Below are 20,946 nucleotides of genomic sequence, written 5' to 3'. Positions count from 1 at the left end.
GCACCGTGTTGTAAAAAGTTACAATGAAATTGTCTGGGCCTTGAGGAATCCCAACAGCCCAAATCTTTAAATTGTCTTAAACACGAGATGCTATAATGGAACGCGATATTATGTTTTGTTATGTTTTATGTTTTTTTTATGTCTTCCTGAAAATCAGTAGGAAAACAGAGGCACATGCGCTGTAGGTTTATATTGTTGAAGGAGCTTTGTGTCGTTGTTTTACAACCATCGTCAAACAATCTAGAAAAAGGTTTCTGCTAAGATTATAATATTTGAAAAATAAATAAATAATATATGTATATATATATATATATATATATATATATATATGTATATATATATATATATATATATATATATATATATATATATATATATATATATATATATATATATATATATATATATATATATATATATATTAAATTTCAATATCCAGTTGCAGTGTAGTTTTTAGCAAATGTTTCTCAAACAGAGGGAAGTGTGTATTTGTTGGGGACTATTTTCAGCTTTAGTGGGTCTTTCCAGCACCACCAGCACCACCAGCAGCAGCAGCAGGAGGAGGAGGATGGTCTTTAAGCGTTTTTCAGACCTGTCACATTCACTTTGTCCTTTTCAACAGTGTACAGATGTAATAACATCTGCACACTCTACCCCAGTCATTAAAGTATTGTAGCAGCCGAGCTTTGCTGCCCTATCTACATCACATCATTAGCTGAGCAGATTAGCTGGAAGCCCTCAGTGCCCACTAACAGCAAAGTTGTCCCAGGCCTGAGAACATAGGGTTTCTACATCAGAAACCAACACATACAGTTAATCCCAATTATTAGCTCAGTTGTCAAAACTACTCAGAGTTAAAACCTATGGTTTAAACTTCACCAGCTCTGATGAAGCCTAATTGCTATAAGCACTGGATATTCATGAGGCACCAAATATTTTTAACCAAAGAGAAAAAAACTAAAAGGTAAAAATTGTGTGCTTGCAGTAAAAGCCATCAGAGCTCAACAATATCTGAGCTCAGCTGCAGCGTAGCCCTGTGGCATAGATGTAAACAAGTTCCATTTAGAGGGTTCAAGAACAGCTTGCTCTCTTACTGTGGAACATAATCACTACATTTGTAAACATAAAGCGCGGCGTTGAATGTGATCATTCTTCTTGACTTACCGTGTTGTCAATCAGACATCAAGGCTCTCCAAGGCCTGCGCTCTCCACAGCAACCTACTTTGTATTAGAGAGCCTAACAGGCTTTGTCACAAAGTGCCAAGGAGACCTAGCTCCTAATAACAGGACCACAAAGAGCAAATGTATAGCAATTACAGCAGGAATTAATACACTTTTAGAAATATAGTAGCTTTTCTGACTGTGTTAACTGACTACAAACATAAAAAATGATAGTTTAGACACAAACATGTTGGCATCTCAGCAGATAATGCAACCAGTAACTATTTCAGATCATTCTGTCCAGCTCTGAAGACACCTTTATTTCTAAGCAGACATCATATATGTCCCTAGAGCACTTTTATTTCTAGGGGATTTGAGAATATGTATATACCATATAAGAAATGGAAGGAATATACAGTGACCCTTGACAATTGGAAAGTTACAAAATACTACTCTCCTTTCGGCTTGTCCCGTGAGTTCAGTGTCGGCACAGCGGATCATTGTTGATTTGGCACAGTTTTTACGCCGGATGCCCTTCCTGACGCAACCCTCCCCAATTTAGTTGGTAAGTTACAAATAAAGCTTAATAATTAAAAAAAAAAAAATAAAATCTCTATCTTGACCTTCAGGATTAGCAATTAGTTTGAAGGGGAAATTGAAGTTAGGTGTTTCAATTAAATACTTATTTAAAAGTAGAGAAATTAGGGTTTTTACCATCACTATTACCTTTTCTAGAGGTGGTCAGCCTCAGAAGAAAGATCACACCAAGAACAAGGCGTGTAATTGTCCGGGGAAACTAAAGGCCTCTCTTGCAGTGGGTGTCTGCACATTTTGGCGTAGTCACTCAGCCCACTTCCTGTTGGTCTTTTAGTCTTTGGGGTTGGCTGATGCCCGTCTTGTTCCTCTTCTTCTTTGTGTCTGGCTCAGCCAACTCCCAGCCAGTTCCTGTTCGTCCAGTTAATGTTCCAGTGGCAGTTCGTCTAGTTCCTGTTCCTGTTTTTGAGCCAACATCGACTGACACTTGTCTTGTCCCTGTTCCTTGGCCGAAGTCTCGTTTGTTCCTGTTTGTGCGACTGGGTCGGCCTGTTCGTACAATTCCAGTTTGTCCAGTTTCTCTGGTTCGTTCCCCGGAGGGCTTCGGCCGCTGTCGCCGACCCCCAGTGTAGCCTCCAGTTCATTCCCGGCAAGGGATCAGCCATCGTCGCGGGTCTCCAAGCAGGGACTTGGCCAAGCCCACCTCCAGGCCCCGTCCACACTTGGTTAGGGTTAGGCACATAAACCTCCTGGTTAGGTTATGTTAGGGTTATGCACTAAATAGATGTTAGTGTTATTAAAAAAAGTGCTGGTTGCCTTAAAAATCTGTACTTTGTTAACTTCAGTCACACAATGTCAATTATGTGACTGGTGGGAACAACAATAACACTTGTTTCACATTAGACTTGAACTCCGGTTTCCTGTGTGAAATCTTGTGTTTCGGGCCCAATCACCACCCCTACCTCTTCCAAACTAATTAGCATGACGATGTTGCAGCTGCTAGATTTCCCCAAACAGTAACTTCATCCATTGGGCTCTGTTCACCAGATACAGCACTGAATTATAGTATTAGTGCTTCATCTTTTTGGTGTGTCTATTTTTAAGGTGTGTAGTTTAAGTAGTTTAAGGTGCAGTAGAACATTCACTTCAGAGTTGCTGAAACGTTTTCTGTCATTGGAGTCCTGTGTTCCACTGTGACTGGTGATTTTCTCATTGTTTCTGTTCCATTACTTTAAAAGTCTAATTTAAGTCTAATTCCCTTTAATGGAAACTGGTGGTTTTTTTTTACCTATGCTAAATAGAACAATTGCAGCACACTTTAAACTTACAAGGACAGAGGGATTCATCATGATTTAAGAAAAAAATCATGAAGACTTTTCATGGAATCTTTTAAAGAACAAATTGAAGAAGAACTTGGTGAATGAGATCCATTGCTACTCATCTACACTTTCCTCAAGGCCATGTGGGTAAGCCAGAAAACTGTTGGAATGTTCCAGGGACAAATGTCATCGACTAGAAATTTTTGACTTAAATTAAAACCATACTGTTTGGTTATAACCAAAACCTGCATTCCTGTACGAGAACCTTTCACCCCTATGTGAAACATGGTGGTGGCTGTATTATGATTTAGACCTGATTTACTGCTTCTGGAACAGGACAGCTTTATTAGATCTAAGATTTCTGATTTGTATAAGCAAATCATACAGGAAAATGTCATGGTATTCATCTATGAACTCAACAGAAAGTGGATCATCCAGCAAACCAACAACCCTAAACTCATATGGTTCTACCAAAGAATGGTTAAGGCAGTAGAAATGTAATGTTTTGAAGTCAGAGACCAGACCTCGACCCTGTAGAAATGCTTTCGAAGGATCTGAAGCAGGCAGTTTATGCAAGGAAGGCAACCCACATTATTTTAGTTTCATGTTTTGTGATTGCATTCTCGTTATCTAGTTTTAGCCCTTCCTAATGCAACCCTCCTCAATTTTACCGGGCTTGGGATCGGCACTGCGCCGCCGGGGAAGGGGGATGGACTGCTGCGGGTTCATTATCTTGCCCAGGGAACCTTTGGCATCTGGTCAGGAAGAGCGGGGAACAAACTTCTGACCCTGTGCTAGGTGGGTGGCCACCCTAGGAACTAAGCCACTGCCGCCCTTTCAGGCACCTTTGTACACACACTATATTCAAAACCTTTGGATTGTGACTGAGGGCTATACACCACATCAGCCATATTCACCAATAAAGGTTTACTCAAATATAGCTCATTTCAACATTGCAGTTCCTCTCAAGGACCAAATGTAAAACAGCTCGGTGGCGGAGCAGTAAGTGCTGCTGATTCACAGCTAGAATGTCCCTGGTTCAAATCTACCTACAGGCTGTGGCCTTCTTCTGTGGAGTTTGCATGTTCTCCCCATGCTGTGTGGGTTACCTCCGGGTTTGCTGGTTTCCTTCAACAGTCCACAGACATGCATGTTAGGTTTAGTGACCATTCACACTTGTGAATGTGAATGGTTGTCTGTCTGTGTGCGACCCTCTGTGTTGGCGTTCAGACAAACTGCTGACCTGCCCAAGGTTGTACCTCACCGCTGGGGATCCAGGATAAGCAGTTACAGATAATGGATGCATGTGGATGAAGCTATTTTATTTTGATGTAGTAAGAAGAACTGGAAACAACATTTAGATGTAGAGGAACAACTATATTTATCAAAAAGATGAATGGCTTTCAGCTTGTCCATTCAATTTTTACGCCAGCTGCCCTTCCTGCTGCAACCCTCCCATTTTATTCAGCCTCAGGACTGGCACCAAGGTGGCTCTTGGTGGCTGGGCGGGATTCGAACCCACGGTCTTCTGCATTCCAAAGCAATGCTCTACCACTGAGACACCAGGCCTCATTTCCATCAGACTGCCTCAAAGGAGCAACTATATTTAATTTTCTTAAAAATAAATTGCAGTAGATCTCTGTCAATATTACGATAGACCTAATAAAAAAAATTGATATCAAATTCACAAAACAAGCTGATGATAAATGACAGTAAAACATAACACCATTTTTTTGAGATTACATAAAAATCAATAAAAAAAAGCTCAAATTTGAATTGTTTTAATGAATTGGGACTTTCTTGAATTGGCTTCATTATGAATCAGAACATTGCATTAAATTCATACAATAAAAACAAATCCGATTTTTTATGTATGTATGACTCAGTTGCTCTGAATCTAAATCTGAATCTTTGAATTGAAATCATTGTAAACTCTAATAAAGCTTCCTTCATGTTAGTATATATAAGTAATCCACCCTTTTCACAAATAAAATCAACAATAGAATGTGAATTAATTATTTATCAGGAAAACTGAATGGTTTGCACAGCATTCATTTGGATCACGGTGCTGTGACATCTGACACCATCTAAATTTAAACCCTGACTTTTCAAAAAGGTTCAGCCTATACAATCTCCTCATATTGTCTCTGTTAATTACTGTTAGCAGCCAAACGACAAATAATGAAACTCACTACAGCATCGTTCCTTTGGCACTGTCAGCTGTAGGATCCATTCATAGACAAATCAACAAACTTCTTGTTGCTTATTTGTTGTGCTTTGCTCATCATCACAAGCAGCAACTACTCCGATAAGTCCGTTGTTTTTTCGCACATTGCGTGTCATCGAGCAAAGCTGTCGTAATTGTTTTTTTTGATTTTTTCTGCAGTATTGGCTGCACGTTTCCTCTCACTCCATGTTTTGTTTGAAAGCACGTGGAAAGAAACTGACCAAGTTGCAGCTTTGGTGGCAGATAAGATGGTCTGCTGATTAGACATTATGTAGCCTATATAGATAAAGGATTGGAAAGAAAAAAATACCAGCCCTCACAATTCTCCTTAAACATGGAGGTTTGATGGCTCTTTTTTTAACATTCTATATTGATGAGTCAATATACATTTTCAATGTTGTGTTTGTGTGAAGAATTTTCAAGGCTAACAGAGTCTGAAATATTGGAGTTCTATTAGAGTTCCATAAATAGTTTCATTCAAGTCATTTCAAACACAGTCTTGCAATTTACTATTGTCCAAGATGTGAACTGTAAAACACATAATATGCTGGTTTCAAAGCATGTATGCAGCACATTCTTTGCACACGTGTGGGATATTTTTCTATGTTTTTTTGTGTTATTTATTTAACACACCAGCTTTTTCTTCTCATCAGCGATTGTGTTGCACAGAAAGCCCAAGACTATGCATCCCCAATCTATTTCCCAGGGTGAGGCTCTGCACCACAGCTTGAGAAGCCCAGGTTCCCTTTAGTAGCTCCCTTTTTAGCCTCCCTTTTACCTTTCTCAAACAATTGATTCTGCCCCACTCCACGCAGCAGCCCCCCAAACACTCAGTGAATAAAGTTAGTCCAAGATGCATCCCTTAAACCCACCCCAAAACTGCTGCCGGGCAGCCACACTCGTAGAATTGTTTGTTAATAGTCCAATTAGATAATTGCCATCTTTCACTCCTTTTCCTCTCTGTTTCCCATAAAGGCATGAATAGCACTCAGGGAGGGGGGCAGTCTGAAGAGGGCTTCTGGCCAGCTAAGGTGACAAGAAGGGCCAGAGAATGTTCCTTGCACTAGGCCACTGATTTGAATTGAATCTTTGTGGGCTAATCAATGGTCTTATTGGATTACCGACTACTGCTGTGTTCAGAGATATTGTTGCACTGACAATGAAAATAGCTTAGAGTTGGTGGTTGGGTGGGTTGGGTAGTGGGCTGGAAGGCGAGTGGAGGAGAGAGGTAGGGGCCATTCCAGGGGTATGTATATGTGAGAAAGTGCAGGCAGTCTAAGCACTAATGACAAGTTTTGTTCCTTTTTTTTCCTCATTTTTAAACGTGCAGGTTAAGATTAGCAGAGGGTGAAGATGGCTTCTGGGCTGCAATCATCTTAATATTGAAGAATGTAGCATTAGCAGCCAGGATCTTACTGGACTGCTCCACATTTCTCTCCGAATGAACACTGGACGATACACAGGACATTTTAAAACAATTCCCATTAAAGTAGAGCTCTGCATTGCTGCACTGCTGAAACTGGTTGGGTCGTCATCGCCTTCATGAATTTTGATCGCCGTGGATTTGCTCATTATCCTGTTCATCTCTCTCTCTCTCTCTCTCTTTCTCTGTCTCTCACTCTCTCTCTCTCTGTCTGTCTCTCTCTCCCTGGTTCTTTCCCAATGTCTCTTGCCTACAATAGCATAGTGGTGAGATCTGCAAATTGCAGAATTCCTCTGATTGGCAACAGAGCTAAAGGGAAAAACGGGATCAAAGTTCACTGACATGCTGCGACAATCAGGTGCACTGTGAAAGCTCGGGGGAAAAATGTCTGGCCGTGTCCTGCAGATGGAAGAATGAAGCACATGGGAACTTTTTGCAGGTCTGGAAGAGTCGTACCCCTGTTATTGTGTGCGTTCATGTGGGGTTCAGGGAGGCTTGGTTGCGAAACAAGACCAATCATTTGTCTTGATTCCCTGGACTGAGAACAGGCAAACTGAAGGGGACGGGACGAGCAAACCCCTCTATCAAGACCTGATCTATTTCCCCAAACAATTTAGTGTATTCATGAGGTTACGCAAATGTGGAGGCAGCAAAATTACCGTAATCAATTGGAACAGTGAGTGCGCATCCATGGCTCTGATTATTCGGAGATCATCTATCAGCCTGATGTCTATGTAACGAGGAAAAGGGGGGATTGAATTACTGTTGAATTTCACTGAGAAGTGCATGATCATTGGGCAAAGGGAGTTTGGTCAGTGATAATAGGGCTCCTTGGTCAGGCGACCAAGTATTTTACCCAACATTAGACAGCTGACGGTGACCTGCTAAAAGGTGCAGTTTTGAAACTAAAACCCACACTGTCCCGACGGTCTGGTGAGCGGTGTTCTCTGTAATATCCGTTTTTTTTTTTTTACCTGAGAAAGGAAAATCAGAAGAGCTGCAGGTTCAGGAGGATAAACTGAGCATGGAGGTCAGATACAATCAAGAGACGGAAGGGATGGTGCTGAAAAATGGACTCAAGGAGGGAAAAGATGTCAAAGATTCCCAGGGCAGCTTGTCCAAAAGCTTCCTCAAGGAGCAGCAGGACTCCTTTTCCCCTTCTGGGACCGTGGAAAACTGCGAGAAGAACAGAGGGAGTACGGGGGACCCAGACTACTGTCGGAGAATACTAGTCAGAGGTACGGCTTGTGTTTTGTCTAATTTTTAAATGGAATCATGCAGATTAATCTCATTAATCTGGAAATTTAGTTTCAACTACTGTTGAAATCACATGCATTTTAGATTCAGGAAAATGAGAATTAATTTTAAAATGAAGCTTTTTTTAATGAACAGAACAAAGAGAATTACTGCTTGTATCTATTAAAAATGAGAAGCATTTTACATATAATTTAAATTAAAAGTCAAAAGCTAAACATCTTTTTAATCCAGAAATCAGCTTTATATAGTTGGAGTAAAAACACAGAGCATTAAATTATATGACGTGAAAATTGTTAACTACTATTAAGAAAGAAGGGAAAAAAAATTACATTCGGCCTATAATGGCTTATAATGCTTAAATACTGAAAAATAGTTCGTGTTATTTCCCTAAATAAAGCAATCAGCCATAGCTTAAATTCATAAATCTGCAATGTATTTAATTTAGGTTAAAAATGCTTTCAGGGATCTATGGTGCATGTACACTGTCATACATGTAAAGTCACAGATAATTCCAGTTTTAATTTTAAATACATATTTATTATCAGGCACAGAGTCCTCTATGGAAAATTCCTTCATTTAAGATTTTCAGTATTGGAACTCATATGAAAACAAAATATGAGCAGGATTTCAACACAAGTACAACGTTAGTCACACTAGATATAAAAGCATTTCCTCTAAATTAGAGCTTTTTCTGTTTACATTTTTTGCACATATTGTTATGTTCAGTCTGTTTAAATAATAAAAACAAAGATTCCATTCTCGCTGTTAAAAAGCTGCAACCACTTTTATGTATCATGCTTTGAAATGATGCTTAGAAAAATGTAATATCAACTTTAAAAAAAAAATCCTCTGCTTGTTAAGCACAGACTGATTTTATTAAATTGATTTTCATTCAATTTGATTCATTTTGAAAACACGCATTGTTATAATTTTCATTTTACTGTAGGTATTGATTACATGAGGGGTTGAACTGCATCATTTTATTGATATGTGCACGTGTAATCTTATGTTATTGAGGGCACACGTTTGTCAGAAGGAATTATACAAAAGGAGTTTTCTGCGTAGTAAACACACATTGTTTTTTCTCAGTTAATCATGTTATTTTTAAACTCAGCAACTTTATTTAAAATCTGAATTATAGCTATGACTTCTGAGTGTCTTCCTGGTAATAATAATATTAATATTAATACTAATAATAGAGAAAGTTTCCAATGTAGATGATTTTTTTTGTTAATTCGAAGTGTGTGTTGTTGCAGATGCTAAAGGCTCGATCAGAGAGATCATTCTGCCAAAGGGTTTGGATCTGGACCGACCTAAGCGAACACGCACCTCCTTCACTGCAGAGCAGCTCTACCGGTTAGAGATGGAGTTTCAGAGGTGCCAGTATGTGGTCGGGAGGGAACGGACTGAACTAGCACGGCAGCTCAATCTGTCTGAAACTCAGGTACGTTTGCACTGCACCTCCTCGTTTAGAAAATGTGAATTTGTTTCATGTAAACAGGAAAATCTTTTGCGCCTTTTTGTAATTAATGTGATTACATATTTTGGGTCCTCACACCCTCGACCACCACCCACATGAGATAATCAAGTTACATTGTTTGAGGACTGTTTACATTATCACAGAAGAATCACAGAGGATTTTACTTTTGCCATCAAATTCATTTCATTTCATTTGTAAGGTGTGAAACAAATAAATGTGTAAATCTGATTCAGTCTTTTTGTTTTAGAGGTGCGATTATTTATTGTCCATATGATTTAAAGTAGTATGGTCACATACATATTCACAAAGTAAAACTATATGCAGACTTCCTGTCCATGTCTTCCATGTGGCCTCATGTCTACTGTGAATGAACAATGTTTGCACCATGTCTAACACCATATTCCAAGTCAAGTCCCCCAGTAGCCTGTGATCTGGATGTAGGAAAACCGTGGCGGTCAGCTAGTTTTGAACAAAGTGTAAAACAGCTAACAGCGCCATTGGCTTGGTCTTTGCAGTAATGTGTTGGGGCTTTTGCTGAGGGAGGCCGACCTTGTCTGCTTCGGGTTAAGCATGTTTCACAAAATGACACCACAACCAACCAAGTTTTCCGTTGTGGACTTACTGCACACTCCCTGTTGCTTTTATTAACAGCGATGCAAATTCAAATCATTGTGTTTAGTTTTTCACATTTTACATGTTGAAAATGTAAAAAATGTTTTCCTCCTTTCACATAAATTCCAAACAACTTAATTGAGTGTCTGGAGATGTGATGTTGCTCACACTGTATAAAGGGAACACAGAAGACAACCTTTGCTCCCTATTTAGGCAGGACAAAGGCAGGAGGATTTGCTTTCCATGGCTGCTTCTTGTCTTGATAAAATGCTTTTAAATAACGTGGTAAAATTAACAGTTTGTTGCGTGGCACTCGTGGACTGTCACATTAGAAATGACAGCCATTTGCTGTGTGGACACCTCATCAGTACTGTTTGAACTACATACCAGCTTCACCTTGTTTGCTTTACACTGACAATGCAAAAACAGCTACTTCTTTATTTCATCTCTATGTCGCAAAGAGATCATATTTGACTGAGCAGAAAGGCTTCTTTTCATAGTGGGAAATGGTTGGTAACAGATGGTGAGCAGATAAACCACCCACTGAAATGAAATAATATTCAGATATGATTGCACTACTGGCAGGGTTGAGCTGGAGGCTTGCTGCCAATTGAAACATGTACACTTTGCATTGTAAGAAAGAAATCAGGTGTGATTACAGGAAACAGTCATTGAAAATTATGTATTTGCTTTATTTAGGCATTTACTCAGTTATGCAGATGGAGGGGAACAATAGGCCGGCAACATATGCAAGTGGAAGGTTGAAACAGATGACTAATATTCTCAACTGGATTTACTGTACACATACTGCAAGAAGTATTCCTGAAATAAATAGTGTAGGTAAACTTTGTGGTGGCACTATTCTTAAGAAGAAATTTGGAAACGTTTAGATTTTCAGAAACTACTGAAACAATGAATCAGATAAATAAAAAATCAACCAGAAGTTAAAATTTTCTTAGGCATAAACATGGAAGCTTTTTCCACTTTAAAGATCAGGTTTCTATGTAGTTAACCTACATTGTCAGCAAAACCAACTGTGCTACTTAAGAGAAAGTTGTTCAGAGCCAGGGGCAAGTTGATGGTGGCCATTTTGAATTTAGAGAATAAAAATACTTCAATATGAAAATTTGCAGGACCAGTGTGCAACCAGCAGGATCATGGAACGTATGGTTTTTGTGTTTGATTATGTAAAACTATGGCAAAGTTCCAGAGTTATTTGCAATATGAAAATAAACAGATTTACAAATCCTATAATCTCCTATAATGTTTGAGTATCAGAATATATCTGTAAACTAGTATTACAATTATTAGATTTTCAAAGACAAAATTGAATTCATTTCTGAGCCTTTTGTAGTGTAAGACGGTGAAAAAAGTTGAGCCGTGGTTTACTTATGTAAAGCTGTCTTTGAGGGAGTTTTGATAGAATTTACGTCCGACCCTTTTCTCCATCAGTACGTTCTGAGCTTGGCACTAAGACGTTCTCCTACTCTGACCCAACCACCTGGAATATGCTTCAGGAAGATCTGAAAGTGTCCGGTCTGCTCACACGTGGGAAATTTAAGTTTTTATTGAAAGAAATATGTTCCTGTTTCTAATGACTTATCTGCTACTCTTTTGTTAAAGAGGTTTGATATTTTTGGATATTGTAGAATTTTCGTGTATATTTGTAATTTGCAAAATGTTTTTTCTGTGTGAAATAGGTCTCAATTGAAAATGAGACTTTGTGTCTCAATGAGACTAACCTGCATAAATAAATAAATAATAAAATTAAATTCCTCATGAGTTAATACAAATATAGCAGCTTTTCATTAATCACAATCCTTGTGAAACCTGTGTAGCACCTTTTCCATACACCAGTCAGCCACAACATTAACTGGTGGTATTAAAAGTCAGGGGTATTAATGTTGTGGCTGATGTATAAATGTGTGTAAGTGTCTCTGCTTCTCTACATTAGAAAATATTTCAAAGTGGATGTGGTTGGGATGAACATCCTACATCCCACATTTGCTATGTGAAGAAAGATTTTTAGTAAAAGCAACTTTTTTTTCACACTGTTGTGCAGTTCATGAGGCTACTGTCTTCACTTAATGACATGTTCAGATTTCTACACTATAATCGTTACTGCAAATATCAATGATTTTAAATGTAAATTATTGTTTTTTGTGATTTTTTTTTAATATGTATAAATCTGTAACAGGACATACATAATAATAGATCATACATGAGCTTTCTGTGCTCCTCTCCAGGTGAAGGTCTGGTTCCAAAACCGCCGCACGAAACAGAAGAAGGACCAGGGGAAGGACTCTGAGCTGCGTTCAGTGGTTTCAGAAACGGCAGCAACCTGCAGTGTGCTCAGACTGTTGGAGCAAGGGCGTCTGCTGACACCTCCGGGCCTTCCAGGCCTCCTCCCCCACTGTAACAGTGGCACTATGGGCTCTGCCCTGCGCCCTCCCTCCATTGCCATAGCAAGCAATAGCAGCAGTAGTAGCGGCAGTGGCAGCACAGCAGGCAGCAGTCCTCCTCTACCCACCGCCACCAGCTCAGGGACAGCGACAGGCCTGCAGAGCTCGCCAGCAGCTCACAGTCTCTTCAGCTTCCCCATGCCCTCCATACTCAGTGGCGTTGCTACCAGAATTTCCTCCAACCCCCTGTCTATGGCCGGCTCACTGGCTGGAAACCTGCAGGAACTTTCTGCCCGCTACCTGAGCTCCTCTGCTTTTGAACCTTACTCGCGGACCAATGGCAAAGAATCCATGGACAAGAAAATTCTGGAATGATACTTTGTTTTTACATTGCTGAGTTTCTGTTGCCCTCGACTAATTTTGGTTGTTTTCTTGGATTTCCCTGTCTCTGTTTTGTTTTGCCCAGTCTCTTTCAACCGTCTGTGTCATGTTCTGTGGCAGTTCACGTATTCCACTTGCACATTTGTTGCCTTGTACAAGGATGAAAACAAAGACCCGTTAAAGCTCGTCTAACAAAGACATAGTCATGGTAGAAAGATTTTGCACAAAATGTTCATGTAGGATGCTGTTAGAGATGTTTAGAAAGAAAAAGGCTAAAGAGGGTAACTGAGGGATCTTTCAGTTGTCTGTCTAACAAATGGGCAGAACTATCTATTAATCCAAAAATAACAATACACACGGGGCCACTGAAGCTTGAAGGAGAAGTGGTACATAGTGTATAGTAGGAGAGTATAGCACTGGGGACAGGAAACATAAAGTGATTGTATCTTTCCGAAATGTAGTTTATCAATTGATTGAGTTGGGTGGACGCACTGACCACGGTGAGTAGATGAAGAAAAAGAAAGTTGTCACAAGCACAAGCAACAGCAGTTTTTCAGACGCAATCAGCAAATCAGAACATTTCAAAATTGAAACCGCGGCGTTATGAATCAACATGCAAGGCTGATTATTCAAAATAAAATAGGGGGGAGTGCAGTGACCTTAAAAAACTGCCACTGCGAGGCCAGTGTCAGCACATAACCCAAGGCATTAAACATGTGAATGCAATTTGCTTATGCAGATGCCTCAAAAAAAAAAAAAAAAAAAAACTATCTTACAAAAAGATCTTATGTATCTTTTGTATCTATTTCTGAACCAAACCAAAATATCACACAGAGAAGGTGTTGTCAAGCAGTATGATGGTTCACTTGTTCAGTGTTGTTTTATCTATGGTTTGATGAGGATGTTAACATTTCACAAGAAATGTCTTCTCTTTTGCCATTTTCGTCTGATGCAGTCCCTGACTTTTTTGCCTGTGATTTTATTCTACTGTGAGCTTACAGATGTTTGGTGTACAGCTCTATTTTGTGCAGGAGGAATGAATGGCTGAAATGGAGAGTCCTGAGAAATGCTTTCAGCATTAGTAAACTGCTTGTTTGGTGGAACATGACAAGGTAACAGGTTTTTCATTAAGACAATATAATATGATTTCCTTCCTGTATGAAATTTACAAAATCGACAGTCTATAAAATATTTAGGCATGTGAGGACCGAATGGAATGATTGTAGTATAAAAGTACTGGAAATGAGAAATGTACTTTGAAATTGTTATTTTATTGTAAATTATTCACTTCTGTAATTAATAGATTATTAGTGCGTGGAAACGTATGAATGGATGAATGAATGTATTAGCAGGATTGAAGAATCAGTTCAAAGCTCTTTGGTGCTGTTGTGAAATATTTTGTAATTTGTGAAATGTGTGGTACAAATGTGCGTATATATTATGTATATGGCTCCAGACAAAGACAAGTGTGTTTTTCATTTTTCTTTCATACATGTTGCTATAAATCAAGTTATGATAAATTTCACGACTGTTATACCTCTTATACACTATTATCTGATGCTTTTGCTCTGAAATGTTTTTTACCCTATTTTCAATACCATGACCTGCTGATGTTATTACCGCTGCTTGCTTACCACTGCCACTGCTCAGGTACAGTTTGCAAAGAATAATCGGATTAATCAGTGAAACAAGAGGCTGAAAAAAGAAAAAAAAGACAGTTAGTACTAAAAGTTATGACACTGTGATAAATCAGATGTTTTAAATAGATTTCATTAGTTCTGTAAGTAATTCTTTGATTTATCAATCAATTTGTCAATTGATTTGATTTGTCGTCAGCCTTTAAATGTCAGAAAAGTAAAGGTTCAAGATGAGGTGTCCTAGTTTTTTGATTTGTGTAAACCAACAAACCAAATTCCAAAAAGATTTAGTATTTGTGAGAAATTGTTTCGCTTTAAAAAAAACGAAATGACTGATTATGCAAACAAATGAGAGCTAGAATTTGTGAATTCGTGATCTACGTGTAATTTCAGAAAACACTAGGAGGATCGTTTCACTTTAATAGACAAAATTTCGTCTATTAATCGGATTTCGTTTTTCTGTATTGATACGAAAATGTCTTAAAAAACACTGATAACAATCACTGTATTATTCTTAAAATACATTACACATCTAACCTGCATCTATGGACAAATTAGCATTTTTCCACTGTACACGCTAAATTAGGTAAAGGAAAGGTCATGAAAGGTCTTGGTGTGTGGTGGCAAAGGTGCGCAGCTTGACAACTTTACTAGTTCCACCATCAATAACACAATGTCTCCTGAACCATGAAACAACTCAGGCCTTTCTGTTTCAAACACAAAGAGACGGACTATCAGTAAAATGAGCAGGAAAACAAATAGTGATTAATTCACACATAATAGATTAAATGCAACTGTTCCCAATCATGTAGCAGGAGTAGTGACCACAAGCCCCCGCAGTAAACAGCAGAATGGTGTGTATTTGCCAGTGACGGAAAGTTATTATGTTTTAGGACTTTACTCAAATATTACAACTTTGTACAACAATGAAGTATCTATACTTCTATCTAATGCTTTTTATATGTAAATAACAACTTTTCAAAGGTAAACCGGGGGGTTTTAAGACATTTATGTAATCACTGTGTGCTACATTTACGTACATTTAAGGACCCACCCTGCAGTAAGTATTCAAATTAGCACCACAGTCAATTCAATTCAACTTTATTTATATTGCGTCAGTTCACAACAAAGTCAAATCACGGCACTTTACATAATAATCAAGACTATAAACATATACAGAGAAAACCCAACAAATCTCCCTGGAGCGAGTCCCAGGCAACAGTGGAGACTAAAAACTCGATTTAGAGTAGAAACCTCCACCAGAACCAGACTCAGTGTTCGCGGCCATCTGCCATGACCAGTTGGGGTGAGTGGACAGTGGATAGTCACCACCTGTAACAAAAGAATGCTGCTTATAATTTTAAACTTTTCTGATAATAGCTATGCACTTTTCCAACAGCAGATGTAGTAAAACTTGTTTTTAGGTGCTAAAACTTTTATTTAGGTACATAATCTGTTAACAACTCTCTGTTGCTGTGTACGAAAGAAACAGTCTTCAGACAAATATGTGAACTCACGGAAAACAAACGCTGGTAAACAGTGGTTTACAAAGATGCTACTGGTACACAAGTTTGATGCTGTTTGTAACATTGAGACAACTTTGTTATGAGGTTACTTCTACTTCTTCTGACAGAGTAATCACAAGAGAAATGCAGGGATTGTGCAATAAGAGGAAACTCTTTTGTGAGCAGAGCCAAAGAAACCAGTCTCCCCCCCACTGTGTCTTGGGAATCTCCCCAGAGAAACAAAAAGGTCAGACTTATGCCTCTAACCTCCACAGCCACCCCCACCCATTCTCCCCCTTCACCCCAGTCTAATTAGATGGAAGACTGGGGAGGTTTTCTGTAAGTGGGGGTTTCAGGGGAAATGTGTGTATGTCTGTGTGTAGGCACAGGACTGTCAGTGCTGCAGACCACCAACATATTTTCTCCCATCACATTTTCCTGCCCTTAAACTCGTGACTTAAAATGAAAGAATGTCGACATCCTGTCTTGTTTTTAGTATCCGCTTTGCAGCCCTGTTCATTTTGTGCCACGCAGTAAAAATGGGGATTAACATCCTGACAACTCTTGCTTAAGGAGTGACCCTCTTTTAGCACACTGACCCAGCAACTTCAAGCTTTGCAGTACAACAAACTCCCCTTTAGGCAAATAAGGCCTGTGGAAAAGCTGCACAGCTCAGTAACTCTGCTCACTGAATAATTAATCCTATTAAGTAATGAACCCCCCACCACCACCACCCAACTCCTGGAAGTCAGGGTTCACCTACTATAAAACGGTTTCTTCTACAAAACAGCATATTGCGTTCACACATACGACACAAAATATTTTTCCGAGCTGGTGGAGCTGATGTATCTGCCACAGGCAGTCACACCAACACCAGTGGGACTTTTTCTGTACTGTCCTCTACGCTGCATAACCTCATGACACAGAGAGACGGCAGCATTCAGCTTTTCCTCTACTTTGTTTAAAATTCCTCCACATTAAGTAATAAAATAACAATTGGAAATAAATTGATCGTGATTGGCTCTCATGACAGCTGTGACAAACACAATGAACGAGAGCTGTGGATGGATAACTTAAGTTTAATCTAAAGAAATAAAAATTACATCCTTCCACAACTTCAAAAACATCTATTAATGTGTAATATCACATTGTTTTCACATTTATAAAAATACACTGTGACATGACCAGCGGTTAAGTCATAGACGTTGGATAGATGTTGCAAATAGTGCCGGGCTCTGTGGCAGCATTTTGGTTGGCAGATATTATGGAAACTTCAGAAGACAGACGTCATTCTCACAGTGGATATTGTGACTTGTCAAACACACATTTAACCATTAACAATCATAACTGCTGCCAGTGTCCAGCATCGTTTTTTCTTTTTTTCACTTCTTCTTTCATGTCCTCCCTTTGCTTTTTAGGGAGATGGTGCAAGATGGTGGATGGTCATGGCTATGAGAAAAAGTATAATTCACGGTTCCTTGTTTTATTTCTTCGCTAGTATTTACACTTAAGATTTTGCATGTAACTATGTCTTGCACAAAAGAACAAATGATGCAGTCTAAGTTCTACAATGGAGTGCTGTACATTTGCTCCTATAATAATATCAACATAAATTAAAATGATGCGTAGATGTCAAGAATTTCTATTTTATACTATACGAAAAATATCCAATTCAAAGTTAGTAGCAAAAATGTTTACATGCAAACATATTGACCTTCCAAACACAGGTGTCCAAGTTTTCAAGGACAAATCATTAACATTGTGTTGCCATGCGTCCATGACACTGACATAGCAGTTGTTTGTTAGTCAACATGTGAACAACCTGACCAGCATAAAATATGTTTCTACCATCACCTGCTCTGTTTACTATAACCTACCAGACAAAGGTAGAAACAAAGCCTGTTAGAATAAGACACTCTTTCAGTAACACAACTTATACATACAGGGTCCATAATTGTGTTTAGAAAATTCTGTGTGTGACAATTAATAGTTTACTATACACTGTCTGCTCACAGATTCAATGTTATACTGAATGTCTGCATGTAGTATTAATACTAATGTGTCATTTTAAGTCTCTCACCTCCCTGTTTAGTTGAAAATAGGAAGTCATACATCAATAGCCGACAAGAGCTGAGATTTAAGAATCCTTTAACAGAAGGTGACTGGTGATGTCAGTCTCGGTATATGCAGTGTCATAACCTGCTGTAGGCCCATCTTGTTATTAGCTGGAGGCCTTGAGAACACTGTATTCCTTGGTGTAAAAATGCACATTGGAAAGCCTTTTCTCTAGTTATGGTACATTTGGTAAATCTACACGTATATAGCGCTTTTCTAACTATTGGTCCTCAAAGTGCTTTACACTGCTTCTTATTCACGCGTTCGTACTCGTCAATCACACATCGATAGGGGAGCTGCTATGCAGCTGGCCTAAACTCACCGGGAGCAACTAAAGTTGCTCAAAGACACTTTGACATATGACCAGAGGAGCCTGGGAATTGAACAAAAAACTGTGGGATCGGTGGATAGTGGCACTTTTTTTGTCTGGAAGCCCCAAATTCAATAGATTTTTTTTTTACAATCCTGTGAAGTGTAACTAACCCTAAAATGGAAGTGGGCATGTTTCAATGCTGCCGCTCACGCTGGATAATGCCGTTATACAGAAACGGGTCGTGTGAGCCGCATTGATCACTGCTGTTTATGTCCCACAGTGGCAACAACAACACCTGTTAACTTGCATTTATGGCTACATCATGGCAGGAATCGTTTTAAACAGGTAAAAGTCAGATTTGATGTCTTTACACAATGGGAACTACAGAATAATGGTTAACATTAAACTTTTATAAATATACTGTAAGTGCACCTCATACACAGTCTGAAAATTCATAAAGTTACTCAGCTTAATATCGCACATACTTCAAGTTTGTCATTAGCTAATTTTACCAACCTTTATTTTAGCTATTAGCACTGGTCCTAAAAGACCAAGTACCGTGGCAGCGAAAGCTCAGAGCACGTGTTCATGTGTGTTTTATGAAGTCAACTTTTCTTTTGAAAATGGAAAACTTCTTTCAAAAGAAGCAAAGATGTAACCTTAACATAATCTTTTCAAGAAAAAAAACATAAAATTACTACTATAAACTACTGGATAACTGGTATTTTCAACTATGACAATCTACTTTTCATTGAAGGTAAGAGCCATAGCCATTCACTACTTAGTCTATAGGCTTTATTATTTCTGTGATTTTTGTCATGTTGGCTGCTAGGAAAAAAGCTACATGGAGGCTGGAGGACGAGGAAGTCAGGCAGGAAGTACTATCATTATTTTGAGTTTATATTAATCAAAGATGTAAAGATCATTGTCAGAAATGGGCACAAAGAACAATGATGAGCTGCCAAGAAAGATTGTTCACTGATGAAATCTAATTTGAAAGACTCATTTGGAGACATAAACTTAGTTTCCACTCAGTACTGTGGTCAATGTTGGGGAAAAGCTTTTTTTCTCTTAACCCAGAAATCTTTGTCTAACTGTGATCAAATGCTACAGAAAGACAAAAAAAAAAAAAAAAAAAAAAACATGAAACTGTTTAATAACTTTGGAGTCTGACAAACTCCATGTTGTATAGCAAGAATGGATAGTTTGGGAGCAACTAAGTTTTGGTTCAGTGTCTTTGTCAAAGACTCTTTGATATGTGACAGAAGGAGCCAGGTTTGGAACCAACAACCCTGGGATTGGTCGTCCTAAGCCACAACTGAAAAGTTGGGAATATTTTATTATTATAGTCAACATGACAGAATTTTGGATTTCTGTTAACTGTCAACATTTTCTTTTTATTATAATAGAAAACATAATCTGGTTGCATTCATGTTCCTTACAACAATGTATTTGCAGTCACAGTTTATCTGTATAGAAATTAAATCTATACAGTTAACACAAAACAAATTGGGAGTATTGACTGGATAAGCAATAGCAGTTTTGGAGAGCAACAACAACACCTGGATTTAACTAAGCAAATAGTTAAGAGCCTTCTTTTGAATAATTCCTGCAATGATTAATATGTCTCAGATGGCAGCACGTGTTTCAACCTTAACTGATGCAATGAGCAGCTGAGTATTTAAATACTGGATATCAAATGACCAGTTTATGCTGTCAAATGATTTTTAAATCTCTGATGGTGCATTATATTTATGATGTCAATACCAGGTTTCATCTGGCTCAAATTGTGAAAGATTGGCCCCCTTAACCCCAGAGAGAAACTTTAGGATGTGCTAGAGCAGATTACACATAGTGGTCCACCATCACCAATGAAAGAACTTAAAAAATCAATGCACCTCTGGATGAAGCCACAGTGAATAGATGCCGTAATCAAAGCTAAAGTCAGTCCATCATCATGTTAGAGTGTGTGACTTTTTTTTGGCCAATCAGTGTATAACACATATCTCTTCAAGACAAAGCTACTTTATTCATAGTTCAAACTGCTGGGCAGCAGCTACTATAAAAGACAATGCTTTCATTCATTTAGGTGTTGTAGATCTAACAACACTGCACATCAGTGTAGTCACATCATAGTACTTTTTAAAGTCATAAGTAAAGACAGAATTGTGACTTTTTTTGTACCTTGTCTACTGTAACACTGATCACACTACTGTGTAAGCCCTTAACAACAGAAGCAGACATCTAAAATTAATATTATGATACCTATTTTCCTAAATGGATAGATCTGAGGGGTTTTAAGGAAATCATTCCCTTTGAGCTCATCAAAAAAGTCCCAGGGGAAAAAACTGGTATTTCTAAAATGAGGGCACTGCTCCTGTAGGGAGAAGTCCTTCACTTGCATTAATTTGCTATTTTTTGCATGCGGCCTGAAACATTTGGATGAGCTCTCTAGGGGCTGCCATCAGCCTCACCATGGCAGTGCTTACCACTTCAATCTGTAGTGCCTTTTTTTTTTTTCCATCAGAGAGCTGTGCGTGTCTGTGTGTGATGTGTGACTGCCAGTGTGTTGGTTGTGCA

At 38.6% G+C, this 20,946-nt stretch overlaps 1 protein-coding gene across 1 annotated transcript; it reads left to right on the top strand.

Annotated features, from left to right (window-relative positions):
- The first annotated feature begins 6,575 nt into the window (after positions 1 to 6,575).
- Positions 6,576 to 14,455, top strand: vax1 (ventral anterior homeobox 1). The gene is made up of 3 exons (XM_067475835.1): positions 6,576 to 7,902; positions 9,178 to 9,365; positions 12,260 to 14,455. Exons 1-3 carry the CDS (start codon positions 7,689 to 7,691, stop codon positions 12,788 to 12,790), a joined length of 933 nt encoding a protein of 310 aa, XP_067331936.1. The 5' UTR covers positions 6,576 to 7,688; the 3' UTR covers positions 12,791 to 14,455.
- Positions 14,456 to 20,946: the final 6,491 nt, after the last annotated feature.

Source organism: Channa argus, chromosome 1 (assembly GCF_033026475.1).
Source record: "Channa argus isolate prfri chromosome 1, Channa argus male v1.0, whole genome shotgun sequence".
NCBI lineage: Eukaryota > Metazoa > Chordata > Actinopteri > Anabantiformes > Channidae > Channa > Channa argus.
This window is presented reverse-complemented; position numbering and strand designations above follow the sequence as displayed.